The 15,696-nt window shown below is 39.7% G+C and overlaps 2 protein-coding genes across 2 annotated transcripts in view; one reads left to right on the top strand and one right to left on the bottom strand.

Annotated features, from left to right (window-relative positions):
- Window positions 1-49: 49 nt before the first annotated feature.
- fancm (FA complementation group M) overlaps window positions 50-15,696 on the top strand; it is a 41,491-nt gene continuing 25,844 nt past the window's right edge. The window contains exons 1-4 of the mRNA XM_088433065.1: window positions 50-769; window positions 839-1,011; window positions 2,112-2,189; window positions 2,275-2,433. Of these exons, the coding sequence (XP_088289191.1) occupies window positions 97-769; window positions 839-1,011; window positions 2,112-2,189; window positions 2,275-2,433 (1,083 nt within the window). The 5' untranslated portion in view covers window positions 50-96. The remainder of the gene's footprint in view (window positions 770-838; window positions 1,012-2,111; window positions 2,190-2,274; window positions 2,434-15,696) is intronic.
- Window positions 4,293-14,569, bottom strand: soul3 (heme-binding protein soul3). The gene is made up of 5 exons (XM_088433536.1): window positions 14,039-14,569; window positions 8,795-8,889; window positions 7,493-7,634; window positions 7,240-7,423; window positions 4,293-6,146 (listed from the first exon to the last, which is right to left on the bottom strand). The coding sequence occupies exons 1-5, from the start codon at window positions 14,247-14,249 to the stop codon at window positions 5,975-5,977; spliced, it is 804 nt and encodes a 267-aa protein (XP_088289662.1). The 5' UTR covers window positions 14,250-14,569; the 3' UTR covers window positions 4,293-5,974.

The following is a 15,696-nucleotide window of genomic DNA, read 5'->3' as shown; positions in this document are numbered from 1 at the left end:
ATTTTGAAATACGTGAACCGGAAATTATCGTTTGCATTCAGTTAGCCATGGCTCGCTCGCTCTCAAAAAGTTTTATTTACAACATAAATCGAGAAAATGAGCGCTTCTTCTAATCAGAGGACTTTATTTCAGACATGGGGTGGGTCCACCCCTCCAACCAACGTTGTCCGACCTCGGAAAGAAAGAAAAAAACTCGGTGGCCGGCGAAAAGCGAGCCAAAGCGGCGAGGTCCAAAGACCTTCTACTCCAAATCCACTGTGGTCTGAGCTTGCCTCTCCAAAGCAAACAGACGCTCCTACAGAGATAAGTCATGCAACAAAAATTCCTCCTGCTTATGAAGATGATGATGACGACCTCATGTTGGTCGCTGTCATGGAAGCAGAGCAGAACCTGCAACAAGATAATGACCGGTTTCTCCAAGAGGAGAGGTCCACCTCTCCCACTCCATCAAGTAGCAAGATCACCTATCCAAACTTCCCTGGTTTTGACAGTTCCTCTGCGACGGTGTGGATTTATCCCACTAACTACCCCGTTAGGGAGTACCAGCTTAAAATGGCGCAGGCCGCCTTGTTCCAAAACACACTCGTGTGTCTTCCCACTGGTTTGGGGAAGACATTCATCGCCGCCGTTGTGATGTACAACTTCTATCGTTGGTATCCAGCTGGGAAGATCGTGTTTATGGCTCCCACCAAGCCACTGGTGGCACAGCAGATTGAAGCCTGCTACAAAGTGATGGGCATCCCTCAGGGGCATATGGCAGAGCTGACTGGTACAAAATCAAAAATTGTCTCCCATTTAATTCTTCTAATAATAATAATAACCATCTGTGTTTCTGCAGGTAGCACAGCAGCCCACCGTCGGCAGGAAGTGTGGCAGTCCAAGCGCGTGTTCTTCCTCACGCCTCAGGTGATGATGAACGACCTGTCCAGAGACACATGTCCTGCCCTGCAAGTCAAGTGCGTGGTCATCGACGAGGCCCACAAGGCGCTGGGAAACCATGCCTACTGTCAGGTGAACATGACGTCGAACTTCACGGTTATTCTGCGATGCGTTTACCCAAAATCTGTTAGAATTTGTGGGGTTGAAATATTTGTTGCGAGTCATATCATTTATAATAATGCCCTATGTTTGCGTAACCGCTTTACAGCAGCTCCTAACAGATGAATCGCAATAACACTCCCACGTTCAGTCCAACTCAGATTCACAACCAGTCTAACAGCCTGTTAATATTCGGTCTTGTTCAGAGGCAAATAAAGGCACTTTTGTTTACCACTGCTCATCATTGTACATTGAGTGAGTCATGGCATTATATAAAAGCATTTTGGCAATCGACAGCTTTTTTTTTTTCTTCTTCCTCAATTCTTACAGGCAGTCTGCATATGGCGACTGTGAGTGAGAAAGCTGTGCGGAGGCATACATGTGCACTATGTGTTGTAAATGTGAGACACATTCCTGTTCAGTCTCTATGCTACAGTTAGTAGATCACTGGAGTGAGCAAATCCTACTTTGCTGGATTTACTTATCAAAGAGGTTTACCCGTCCCCATTAATTGTGAAAAATCTTAATGTAAACGGAGGTTCAACATAGTGTTGTGATATACAAGTTGTATACGAGTTGTCTTGTGGCCGTTTCACGATCGAGAAGAAAAGGCATAGATGTCTGACAGAATCTCATTAAGATGCAATTTCTGTTTGTATATGCCTGGTAGTATATGTAATTTCTGTTATCTGTTAGTTTATGTCATGTATTACAAACACTAGTATACTTGGTACTTTGTATCGGTGACTAATCGGGTGTGGAGTACTTCTACTGGTATCAGTCTGGAGAAAAAAAAAAACATCCCTAAACCGTACGGCGCGCTTGTCGAAGGCCGTTGACTCAAAAGTGCCCTCACGGCTCACCTTTTGGTCATGTGACATACACAAGCTCAGCTGTGATTGGTTGTTACCTGAGCCTTGAGCATAGCTGCCATTTTCACCTATAATCAATTGGAAAAATTGTTTTTAAAGGGTTTAATCGCAATCACATTGTGAAAGAGTGGCTAGCTATTCACAGGGCACATGTAGACAAGCAACGAATGAATATTTTGTGTCATGTTCTCGTTCACGCAGGTGATCAGACAACTCAGCAGTCAGACTTTGCAGTTTCGCATCTTAGCCCTCAGCGCCACTCCAGGAGGAGACACAAAGGTGAGAGTCCATACTTTTTCTTTCTGCAACAATTCTTTTTCTCATCGTGACACACTTCCCAACCACGTGTTTTGTGTCCGTGCAGTCGGTGCAGTCCGTCATCTCCAACCTGCTCATCTCCCACATTGAGCTACGCTCGGAGGAAAGCCCGGACATCCTGGCCCACTCGCACCAACGCAGCGTGGAGAAAATAGTGGTGCCAATGGGGGAGGAGCTGGCTGCCCAACAAGCTCGCTACCTGCAGGCAAGTCCCTCCACCAGTCATATTTCTTGTGTAGTTTATTCACGGTATTGAATGTTGCCGCTATTTTGGTGTTTTGCTGCCCCTTAGCGGTCATACTTCGCATAGTCACTAAATATTGTCATAATGAACTAACGATTAGTTTTTAATCCTAAAATAATATTTCCAAACACATAATTATGAACATGTATAAATATTATTTTCAACGTTAATATAGCGCTTAAATATAGTAAACAAACTACCAGTCTTGGAAATGACAGCTCAATGTTTGAAAGAAAATATATTGCATATGAAACCTTTGAGTGTTTTTATCCAAAGCTGTTCTTAAAGAATAAATGTATTGAACTTTAAAATGAAATAGAAATGAATTCTTCGGCAAATTTTGTTTCGTGTTCCAATATATACTTGGATCATTTTTGCACAAGATACTTTATTAGAAACAGCTATAGGACTGTAGCTAAATATTATTTAAATAATTGATTACACTCAGTAACTATCACTTATTTTTTTAGATGAATCGGCATTAAAAATCAATTTATTGAACAACTCCACTTATTGATATCCTCCACTTCCCCTAATTCTTGGCAGCATAACAGAGTAGTCGCGCATTAGTTTTAAGTTCTGGCGTTTTGTGTGGAATTTGTGACATAAGCATGACTGTTGTTCTAAAGGTAGCGCAAACGTGTGCTTGCTTTTTATCCTGGCAGTGAATAGATCTTGCACGATTACACCTCATACATGTCATTATGATGGATATGTGGATTTTGACAACATACTTTGTATTGTAATGGAATGAAAGCCCAAGCTTAAATGTGAGGTCATGTGAAAGTATGCCCTAATTTTGTTGCCCGGTTTAGCTGCATTCTTGCAGTTAATTATCCATGTTGATGGATTTATCTACTGTTTTTTTCTTGTGGCTAGTATGTATATATAGTATCAGTTTCGAGCCCACGGTGCAAGAAACCATTGTGTGCGTTATTGTTGAGAAGGGTGTGTCTATCTTTTGTTACCAACATTTGAGCCCATTTAAAGAAAGGGCTTTCCTTTGAGGGACGTTCTAGTCTGGGTAAATAAATTGCACAGCACGAAGGAATTTTACAAAATTCTGCCCTTGCAAGATATATTTTATTTGATTCTTTCAGCGATAGTTGTTTATGATGGTCATTTATTGTATAGAGTGGTGTGAACTGTATTGTTAATATTGTTGCTAAGTATTGGCAAAAATGGCAGGTATTTGATTTCCTGTTGTTTTTTTTTTAATTTCCATTATTCTTTTGGGTGTGTTTTGTACTGGTACAAGATTATGTCAAATTACTGGATAATTGAAAATTGGGGATTCATACCACTTTTTTTTTTTTTTTAAAGACCAATATAAGCACAAGAATTCAACTTTTAAGTGGCCAGGGAAATTGTCAATTCACTTCATTTTCTTAACCGCTTATCCTCACTAGACCACGCAGGGACAAACAACCATTCACACTCACAAACACGCCCAAGGGCAATTTTGAGTGTATGATATTTGTACTGTGCATGTTTTGGGAAATGTGGGAGGAAATCGGAGTACTTGGGGCACGGGGAAAACATACAAACTCCACATATGAAGGCCGCTAATACTTTTGATATGACATTTCCCCAAATGAAAGATAATTTTAAAGACCAATACTATATGTCTCTTTATGGCAGTTTCCTTTAGGATACTTACTCTTTTTTTATTATTAGTAATCCACAATTTGCAAAAACCACACGCCATTGATTGCATTCATTGCAATGAGAGCTAACAATGGTGAATGAGGCTCTCCTGTACTATTCTTTTCAAAAAGTATAGAATATATACTACAGCTTCCAGAGCTACTGCACAGAAACAGAATTAGCATGCGTGTTTATTTTTGTCAGATATCTCATACATAAAATGTAGCAAATCTTCTCCATCATTGCACTACAATCAGTGGTTTACATCACAGCACAGTATCTTTTTTTTTTTTTTGTGCAAAGAGCACCGATATCAAGTCAGCTCAATAGGAACTATGCCGTAGAAAAAATGCCAATCAAAAAAAATTACGTAAATAAAACAGACTCTCATTGTGTCATTTTTAAAAGACAGGAGACAAGCCCAATTTTTATTGACCAAAAATAAAACCACAGTAGCGCTCTGCTGTTGCACTTTTATGTTCACAGTACAGCACATATTAGCTTTTCAACTAAAATAAGCAAACAAAACACAGGGGAAGTTCCCATACTGTATAACCAGGCTCATGAAAGGGGAGAAACACTCTCATTGTGTGTATCATGGCTTTGAAACACCTCCACTCACAGTCGTGGGGTGAAAAGTAACATCTTTGGATTAAATGGACATTTGGCCAACCCAAATGCAATTTTTACATTGTAACCTTTGAGGAAATTTCCTTCTTATATTCAAGCATCCCTGTCATTCATAGAATCTTTGAAAACAAAAATCTTTAATTACAGCTGGTGGATTGTTTAATCAGAAAATATATAGAAAATATACATATTACTCTGTCTTTACCTATTTCAGCACCACTTTTCAAGGGCACTCTTAACTCATTCACTGCCAGCCCAGTAAAAATGGATCTTTGACGTGCATAGCCGTCAATGGTAGTGAATGAGTTAATAACTGATATAATACGTAGAAACCCTTTCTAAGGGACTCTGTTCTTAAGTAATATTAGCATTTATTGTTCTTTATGATAGAACATCAAAAATAAACGGTTTGAACTCGAACGTCTCGCTTTCCTTATAGTCTGGTTGCATTGTCTGTACTGAGCAGCAGTGGTGATGGTTGTGGCGGAACAGTAGTGAGTACGTACACAAGTAGCGCATACAACGTTTCGTGAGAAAAATAAACATCTCAAGTGGAGGAAAGGAGGAATGCTTGCGTTGGGTCGATTTAAGTGCTTTTGATTGTCATTCAGCAGTTTGGTTTGTACACACATTCGCACGCAAAATCTTGTACATTCTCAATTAGTGTTGAGTTTCATTCAGGTAGTATTTGATGGGCTTACGTGGTGTTGCACACTAGGAACTACAAGCCGCCTCGCCAACCTATCAACTCACCACGCTAACACTGATTCGTTTTAATGGTCCAGGCTATAGCGAAAGAAAAAGGAAAACGGTTAACCTATCGATTGGATCGTGTGGTAAAACCATTTAACCTGCAGTGATCCCGAGATTCGAACATCGAAACAAGTGCACCGACGCTTACAGATTTGACATCACGAGTCAGCGAGCTAAAATGCGACAGAGAAGCAGTGCTACGGACAAAAAAAAATTGGAGCACAAGTTAGGCGGCACGACCGCGACTGAGGGTAATTTAGCGGCTTTATAACAGCGCTCCCGAGGGTTTGAAAATGAACGGTACGGGTGGATGTGGAGCGCGCTTGTCTGATGAGGCAGCGACCGAGCGATGACGATGTTGCACCTGAGAGGAGGTGTAATAGGGAGGAGTCTTTGTGAGGTCCGTTTCAGAGGTGAGGGGGGGGTGTCACGGTTGGATTGCCGCCAGGAAACCTCATACCGCTGCGTTCCGTCAACGGCGCTCCAGGAACCAGATTTCGTTCTGGCGCTGGCTGTGCGCCGGGTTTGTGTAGCCGGCCACGATGAACGAGTCGTTGACGCACACGGCGGGGGATTCCAGCAGCTCGGCCATGGTGTTGATCTGATCCACGATGGTGAACTCGTTTGTGGGGCCGGTGAAGGGCCTGCGGTGGGAGCGAGGATTAGCAAAAGTACCTTTACACAAAACCCAAACAATTGCAAATCCCTTCATCACATGACGCACTCGTCACTAGTTCCTAATAATACACTTTATATATATTGAAATTGAAGAAAAAAATGATTTATTTAGGGCTGCAACAAATAATCGGATAACTTCAATCATTCGTTTTCGATTGCTATTGAATAAAATATAATGGAAATAAAAACGTGTCAGACATTTTTACTTTCGTTACTTACATTACAGACATTACTACTTCACGAACTACTTTCATTGGCTGACGCCTACATCATTCAACAGGCCAAGCCCCGCCTTTTTAAGCCAGACATACTGACATAGGAAATAAAAGAACAAGAAGATGGTGACCCAAAGTGGACATGAACATCTGCACCAAGCCCCCCCCAGAAAAAAGAAAACTTTTTGCACCCCCCCATTTGACGTAACATTAACAAAACAAACAAGCAATATAAATCAACTTTCAACAACCGTTCATAATTTTTTTCAATATTTAAACAGGTTATAGCTTAGTCTAAAACTGAAAAAAATAACCAAGTGCATTAAAATGCCAGAAAGATAAAACCAAATGAAAATTCTTTTTTTTATTGCAATTACACTTCACATGATGAAAACAAAGCCTTTTCCCTGGGGTCATCCACGCACCCCACAATTTGAGAAGCACTGTTTTAAACTATTAATCGATTCCAAATATAGCCGCAGCCCTTCTATTATCTTTTATAAAAACAACACTAATAGATATGTAAATAAGACCACGATATTCAGCCGCAAATGTTTCTCACCTTTGCAAAAAGCAAACTTTGATTGTTAATTGGTGTCAAAATATTAGCGAAATGCCAATATTGCTAATTAGGATTTTAGTGATTAATATTCATTCGTAATCTCCTTCAGTCTCATCGCACAAAATTAAATTAAATTTTGTTTAGGGCCACTTCAACAAGTCTCTCAAAAGTGGATTTCAGTAACGAGTTTCACTTTTGATCGTAGTTTGAACCTTCATTTTGGAAAATCAAACATCCGAATTCAGCGGCTATTTACCGCGCGACTTTCCTTTCTTTGCTCACCTCGTGTACACAACGGCTGCGGGCCAGATCTCGATGACGATGTCGCCGTCGTGAGGTTGCGGGGGCTGCGCCTGATGGTTGGCGGGCAGGTAGTACGCCACGGTCACTTCCTGGCCGATGCTCGAGCGGTTCTCGTCCGTGCGCACCACCGTCACGATGGGCAGCGACATGCCCAGGTAGTCGCCTGGGGAAAAGCAGGATGTCATCTCATCGCCGCCATACTGAGCTTTTGTCCGCTTGTGTTTGGGCTCACCTAAAGAGTTCTGCTGGCAGATGTATCTCATTATCCTCATGAAGCCGTAGCAGATGCTCTGTTCGTACGTCTCTTCGCGCATTGTTATGCAGGCCCAGTGGCCCTTTTCGTAATGGCGCTTCTCATACAGCAGCTCCCCGCACTGCAAAAAAGCACAACGGCGGGAAAGCTATTAGCAGCTCCGTTTCATTTCACCAAAAACAATGGTTAGCTCACAAAATGAATAATTATTGAAATACATAAAAAAATCTGTGGACTCCAAACAACCAGTTTTTCAGTGAATAGCTAGTCATACGTTCCAGAAAAAAAAACAAAACTAAGAGGTAAATGGGTGAAGGGTGACCCCCATTTATATATGCATAAGATTGCTTGCTACATTAGCCATTATGGATGTTTGATACAATTTTTTTCCCAGACCGATACCAGTACGAGTACTCAACTCGTGAATAGTCACTGACCCCTCCAAAAAAAAAAATGACGGATAATTTTAAAGAAAGACCTATCGATTGTCATCCAGCATTTTCTTGAAAATGTGTGGTAATTCTCTGTTCTTCAAATTTGCGCTTCAAAACTGCTTCAAGAGCCATAGCAAGCACCACTACCTTGAAATAAGACCAATATCGGCCCGATACTAAACTTGGTATCGCAATCAGCCATTAGGGATGTTCTATACAACTTTTTTCCAGCCTTAAATAGTCACTGAAAACGATACAAAGAAAGACCTATCTATTCCATTATAGAATTGACCTTAAAATTTCCTAAAATTATGTGGCAATGGTTCTTCTAATTTGCAATTTCTAGTTTGTGATTGTAAACTGCTCCACGAGCTGTAGCAAGCACCAATATATTCATACTTCGATCATAATTAGCATTATGCGGGCCACATGGAATGATATGGCGGGCCAGAACTGGCCCCCAGGCCTTGAGTTTGACACCCATGAAATCAAAGCTAGGTTTCAGGTGTCAGACTTTTTTTTTTCTCCATCTTGCTCCGACACCTTGCTTGTGACTGTCCTTTGTCTAAATGCAAATCTGACAAGTTTCAATGAACTAATTAACTCAAGTTAAACCAATTAGCCAACTTTATTTATATGGGCCCCTGAGGGGGTTTAAGTGGCTTACTACTGCACTGGGAACATGATCCCTTTCGAAGAAGATCAAGTACTTGGGAGTGCACTCAACAAAATTATTATTACAGCAAGAATACATGCTTACATGTTATCGCCTGCATGCTTGATATCACTAAACCATTGTTGTAAACTTTCCAATTGAATTTGGTCAAACAAAAATTGCAATCCGTACCTTTTCTTTCCGTGACAGGAGGGTGAAAGGGATGTGTTCTCTATTACTGCGTCCATTGTTATTGGTGGTTAGCTGTTGAATGGGTTCAGCCATTTCTGCAATAGAAAAATGTCAAACATGCTTAGCTGCAAAAAAAGTCGTAGTTGCATGCTCACTTGTAAATAAATTTAGATTATTGCATGTTTTAAGAGTTTGTTTACAATTGGAGTGCCCTGATGCAATATTACTGGTCTGACACCCCCCCCCCCCAAAAAAAAAAGACAATACAAAAAATAGTATCAAATTGTAACATCTACAACCAAAATTCGCACTCATGTTTTAAAAAAAATAATAATTTGGCATTTATTCAAGTGCACTATATTTATTCTAGCGTTTATGCTTTAATATATGTAACCTAAATTTTGGAATGAATGGGTCATATTTTCTAATGTATACCTTTTTAATTGTATCGCTTAAGTAGAACTAAATTAAAGTATCATAACTGCTGATATCAGATCGATGTAAGTATCAGTCAGTACTACCGACTGCAGTATTGGTATTGTATCAAATTAAAAAGTTGTATCAAGACACCTTTCGTTTGGGTCTTGTTTGTGTTTTTTAACAATGTAAATAAACCTTACCAAAATAAGCCATTATCCCACAGCCGAAAAAAAATTAAAAACACAAAAAAAAAACAGGTTTTTGACAATGTAAATAAACCTTATAAAAATGAGCCACAATCACACAGCCAAGCCAAAAAAAACATGTTAGTTACATTGCTTATTAAAGAAACATGCTTGCCTTCCTCAGCTAAACAAAATCTTTTTTTTTGTTGGTGTAAATTTTACATTTTAAATTTAAGTGACTATTTAGTTGTTATTTAGTCAGGATATTAATCCCCTGTCACAGTTCCCCTCTTTTATGGTTTTCAATATCGCTTGTGTGTCCATAAAATGTATAGTAATTTACAATTGTGATCTGAATGAAGTCGGTGCTTCTACTTTTATTATTCTATTTTATTTCACTTTTTCCTTTGAGTCTAAATACAGTTCTAACTTTGAATACGTGAATGTGGAACTGGCATGCATTCCCATACATTGCGTCAATGCAATTTGAATTGCACAATTAAAATTTCACAGCCCATAAGGACTTATTGTCCTCTCATACGCATCTTGATTTAATGTTCTCTGACGCTAACTAGTGCACTAAGTAAGCCCCACTATCCAGATTCAGGCCTCCTCTTTCCATTTTTTTCTGTAGCAACAGTGGTGTGAAAACGCCCAAAACTTCTCAAACCTCCAATAAAAAAAAAAAAAAAAGCAAAACACCCAGCGACTTCTCTAGCTTTAAATGAGAAAACCAGCCAAAGTTCACACGCCGTGTGTTGGTACTGGCGTGAGAAGGCCGCCAGATGGGTAGAGCTCTGCGCCAAGGCATCTCATGGAGCGATGTTCATTAGAGGTGACGCAGAGCACACCGATTCAAGCTTCCCACTGCCAACTATAGACCACTACTGACGCACAAGTTCACGAATTGGACGCATGTGAAACGCCGCGGCAAATTTTTCAAGCTAGTCCTGTTCGCTGTTACTAATAACTCAATAATGATAATAGAAATCCATCAGCTGGAATTAAATCACAGGCAATTCAATCACATCAAATCAATATGAGGGGATAACTAGGTCACGTGGATGCGGGCTGATAGAGCCACCGGTCAATGGAATCGACAGTACAGTACCGCCGTTTTTTTTTTTTTTTGCATCGGAAGAAATCCACGGCTGTGACTCACGCGCCCGTTTTCGGCAAAGGCGGAAGCCGGCTAATCTGTTGCCACGGCAACGCCTCGCTCGGCCCGGATGCAGTCAACAGTCAACGCGTGCTTCGCTTCCTCGGCTTACTGTCACATCCAATTTAAAGCTAAGCAGGTGCTGGGCTAGCCTCTGAAAGGCTTTTTCTGGGCGTGGCTTTCCAAAATGGAAGACCCCTTAACGTAAATTGCATTCCGTTTCTGGATGGACCGAAACAAAAAAGTTTGTGATATTGACGACGTCAAAAATGTGATCGTCCGTGTTCTGTTGCGCGACTTTTTAAAAGTATGTCACCACTCAACTGACTGACGTCTTTTAGAGGAACTTAGAGGAACCCTCAAAACAAGTAGTTCTGCTTTAGACCACGCCCCCACATTCACTGTGTTTTCAAGAGAAAGCTGACTGACATCAAGGATGTCCCTCTCGAATATTTTTTTTAAGTCGATTATTCCATCGATTCTTCGGATAAAATTGTATTTCCCTTTTGAGTCTATTATGTTCCCGATTAGTTTATAAACCAATTATTGTTGTTTATTTTTTTACGAAACCGTTTTTACTTTATTATTTATTTTACTTAAAATATAAGTATGTTTTCTTGAGGGCTACGGAAACATAAGATTGCCACTGAGAAGTGAAACCGGAGATGTTGGACAAACGTTTATTTTATTATTAAAATAGTTGTCGATTATTTTGATAATTCGCTAGTTGTAGATTAATCGATTAATTTTTACACCGATTGTACTGACACCAAATTAGAGCACCAAGTATAAATCTGGTTATTTTGCCACTTAATTGGTGAAAATATTTTAATTTTCATCTCTTTAAAAACGCAGGACCTTTTTTTAATTGCAAAGTTTATAAAAAATGGTTTGATCGTTAAGAAAATTGGCAAAAATGATAATCATTTTCAAAAGTAAAAACCGATGTTTCCAAATGTCTTCTTTTGATTAAATCCAGCGATAACAGGACTAAAGTAATCGGAGAAAATTTCTAGTGAAGAATCTTAAATTCTAAACATTTGGACAATTTTTATCTCAAAACAATTATAATTTTGATAATCGATCAATTTCCCCATTGGTCATTGCACCTCTACCTCACTGTTTTAATAGTTCAAGTGTAAACAATCTTACACAGTAAATTCAATATTTCGAATAGGCATGGGTGAGCACCGATACCAAGTATCGTATCGGACCGATACTCGGCCTTATTTCAAGGAATCTGTCCTCTCAACAGCATGAGTTCTACTACTGATCGTGTGGCGGAAATCCCCGATCTGCCAAAACCTGTAAATCCCAGCAAAGAACGCATCGCCCGTGTCCTCTGCGCAGTAGTTACATGCACGACTTAGCGGCAGCCACGTACCAACCAGTACACACTAAGGTAGATAATCTCGCCCTGAGGCCGAAAGCTCCAGCAAGCCATTTTGTGCTAAATCCTCAATTAGTGCAGTGCTTGGAGGGCAAGAGGACAGACATGCACCAGTATGTTGTTGGGTTTCCAAAATTGTACCAATCTAAGATATCAATACTTAAAGATGAGATGACAGAAGTGCCGTACTTTTGAGACTTAAAGTGATACCTCTACTTATGAAATGAATTCTAATCATAGAAAAAAATACATCATGTAAAGATGTAATGATTGAATACACTCCTGCAGATCATTTGTTTGCCTTGAGATGGCACTGTTATTTTTTGTGGCGAGTGCAGAGGCTTTTTTTTTAAGGTCGTTATGTCTGTATATTTTTAGTTTACATTTCCAGTGATCTAGACATCATTTACAAGTCCAAATCAAATTTATATTTGGATCATTTTCAGCGTGTAAGTTTACTTAAGTTTAGTTTGTGGTCATGCGAGGTGCTTCCTGTGTGATGTTTAGCCCTCTTGCTAACATGCTAACGTTAGATGAGACAGTCCAAAAGTGGATTGTATGTGTTTTTATGTGAATATGTACAATGATAGCCATAGCTAATGTCAATTTTATGTTTCTTAGTTCTATGGTGTGAAGTTTGACTGACTTATCTGATTGTTTTGTGGACATTCCCTTTAGCGTCGCTCCAGTGGATGCATAACGCGGCCTCAGCCACTACTGTAGCTTCTATTCTGTGCGCCTTATAATGCGCTGTGCCCTATATATGAAAACAGTCTTAAAATAGGCCATTTGTCGAAGGTATGCTTTACAATCCGGTGTGCCTTTACCGTAACGATTTCCACCTTTCCTATCCTGAATTTTCTTTCGTAACTTGAGACAATATTTTTTCCAGAGGAGGCGTTTTATAACCTGGATTTTTCCTAACTAGATATGTTCGTAAGTAAAGGTACCCCTGTATTTGTTTTGGAATTGTGCTTTAGTCATGTTACAATGGGCAATTCAAGACTTTTCTTGATCTTTGTTTTAGTGCACCTCAAACTGAGCTGGTAGAGGCTTAAGTTTTAGTTTTATTTATTATTATTTTTAAAACGTGTATATGTGAAAACAGAGGAACCCAGGAGAGCAGGGGGCAGCCATGTATCGAGGACGGTCCTGAACCGGGGTGCCACCAATACACGGTTGTTAGTTTTCCCCACTATTTCCTCAGAATTATTTGGAAACATGAATATCATATTTGCTAAAAAAAAGTCTTTAGCAAACAGGTAATTATAATAAGTTTTTCTAGTTCACCAAGGCAAGAGGATTCAAGTTGAACTTTGCTGAACAGGTTTATCATCATCCCAACCGTTTAAGGAGGAAGAGAAATATGACTAAACACATCCCACACCACAGGATGAACTGTTAGGATAACTTGTGCTGTTTGCAAGATCCAAGCGTTAAATCTTGTGAGGAGGGAAAATGCCTGATTGTAGATATATGTGTAACATTTTTAGGCTGTCACAGTGTATGATGCTGTGCACTTTTTCTAAGTTGTAATACAAATATAATGAACATGTTATTACAGCAAAGACACGGTCCCTCAAATCATAAGTGTTTTTTTTTTTTTAAGTTATATCTAATGTCCTAGCATGCAGGTCTTTTGTTATTGTTTTGACTTCAGTTTTCTCGGGTTGCTAATACGACACTAAAATGAGTAAACGGGGGAAACTGATGATTATAGTATTGACCCCAATAGACGTATTGGTTGTAAAAAAAAAATCTACAAAGTTAAACAATGAAGTCTTGCTTCTAAGCGTTACTCCAGGCTACTTTCGGGTCCCATGATCTCAAAATCTTCGTGTTATACCGCGTCAATGTGCGTTTTCGTGCAAAAACGTCACCTAAAAGCGCGTCACAATATACAAGGTCAACCCACACGACTGTAGAGTCCAACTAGTTGAACTTAACAGACCAAAACACGTCACTTGTTTGGACTTGTCCGCTTTATGAAGGCAAAGCTAGAGCTAAGCTAAGCCATGTCAGATCTTTCCTATTTGTGATCAAATTTAGCAATCAAAGTCATGTTTTTGTTGTTGCTTGTTTTTGTTTACCATTCGCAACTTCCACTTGGTGTCCCCTGGCTACGTCCTGCCAGTAGTGCAGCAATCGATCTTCGTCGTCGTCCTCCAGGCTCCCGTTGCCGGAGTCGGACAACTGGTCCTCGGAGAACGACTCCAAGTCCTCCAGAGTGATCATGCCGTCACCGCCATCGACGGGGCCGCTGCCACCGCCACCATTCATTTGACAGCCGCCTCGGTCCATTTTGTCGTAACGATTAAAAAACGACGAATAAAAATAAGAAACGATCGGATAATGTTGCGCTAAAATGCAAAATTTGTCGTTTTTTCTTCTTTTCGTGACTTGGTTGCAGCGCGTGTCCGGATTAGGATCACGGCCGCGCGTGGGTCAACATATCGGGCACGACGCATTTAGCCATTAAAAAAAAACAAAAACAAAAAAAAAAACAATGTGTCGACTCAACGATGCATAAGTCCGTCATCAACTTGTACTTTATGTTCCCCGGACAAATAAGCCGACAGGGACCGCCTGTTTGGCACCAGCGGTGGAAATCGGCGAATGCGATGTTTATAGGAGAAGAGGCACACCACGTGACTCCCAGGGCCGAACCACTCCCTCCTTTTCGCGCCGCTGCCGAGATGATAAATAGTACCATCAAAAGAGCGTCCTGTTCACGCATGGGCGTTTCGTGTCCCCCCCTTTTTTTTAGTGTCGTTTTAGCACAAATAAATTGACTTTCAATCCCCTTTGTTATTTTTCTGTTTGTTTTTTTAAGAAGTATGTTGACATGCATTACTTTGTTGAAATATTATCCATTCTACCCCCCCCCCCCAACTTTATCCATAAGTGCTATTGACACCCGATTTCGCTTATGTTTCTGGTGTTATTTCATTACTTTTGGTGTATGCTGTTAGCCCCGCCTCTCACCTGAAGTCAGATAACCGCCGGGATAACCGCCAGCAGCACGACCCTAATGAGGATAAGGTCTGGGAAATAAATCAAATTAATTTGATTAAGTTGTCTTTTTAAAAATCGACCATTTGAAAATGAGCTAAATCATGAAATCAAGATTGGCACAATATTTTACAATAATTTTCAACTCCTTAATCGTGCCATTCAAGCAAGTTATGCACACACTTATTTTTTTTTTTTGCACAAGAATGAACAAGTTTGTGTTAAAATTGATTTGAAATAAATATACATTATTATTGTCTGAACATTTTGCACACTGTTAACCATGCCTGTTTTAGATAAATATTTGTTGGGTTTATTACTTTGATCAAACTTTTCCTTTATCAAAATTGTAATCCTTGCAGAATTCCAGACAGGCTGAAAACAATTTAGAATTCATTTTCAGGCCATATCAACCAGTACTAATAAGCACTATAGAAAATAGAATAATATTGTTCTAAATATGAAAAAAAAATTACTTGTTCATGGACTATTTTACTGTGCGGTTTTGTTTTTAACATATACTTTTTTGTTTTAGGGGAACATCAGGATTTTCTCCTCCCATATTCCTGTAGTTCACTCTGAAAAACACAATCAGTTTTGAAAAACTCTTAGCATTGTTATTTATGACTGCTTTTTAAGGGTTGTCAAGTCATAAGAATTTTTTTTGCTATTCATGGGCTGGCCTAGTCCCAACTGGACAAATTAAAATCCTGATTAGTGGTTCTTAGTTTCACTT

The sequence above is a fragment of the Hippichthys cyanospilos genome, chromosome 14 (assembly GCF_059441005.1).
Source record: "Hippichthys cyanospilos isolate Australia breed blue-spotted pipefish chromosome 14, RoL_Hcya_1.0, whole genome shotgun sequence".
Classification (NCBI taxonomy): Eukaryota; Metazoa; Chordata; class Actinopteri; order Syngnathiformes; family Syngnathidae; genus Hippichthys; species Hippichthys cyanospilos.
Note: the sequence above shows the minus strand (reverse complement) of the source record. Positions and strands in the feature narration are given on the sequence as shown.

What these genes read in the sequence shown, in the direction of transcription:
- soul3 (XM_088433536.1), bottom strand. Translation starts at nt 14,249, where the DNA reads ATGGACCGAGGCGGCTGTCAAATGAATGGTGGCGGTGGCAGCGGCCCC. An exon ending in TCCTGTCACGGAAAGAAAAG is followed by an intron (nt 7,635 to 8,794) that starts GTACGGATTGCA and finishes GCTTTTTTGCAG; the next exon opens with TGCGGGGAGCTGCTGTATGA. An exon ending in CTGCCAGCAGAACTCTTTAG is followed by an intron (nt 7,424 to 7,492) that starts GTGAGCCCAAAC and finishes GCTTTTCCCCAG; the next exon opens with GCGACTACCTGGGCATGTCG.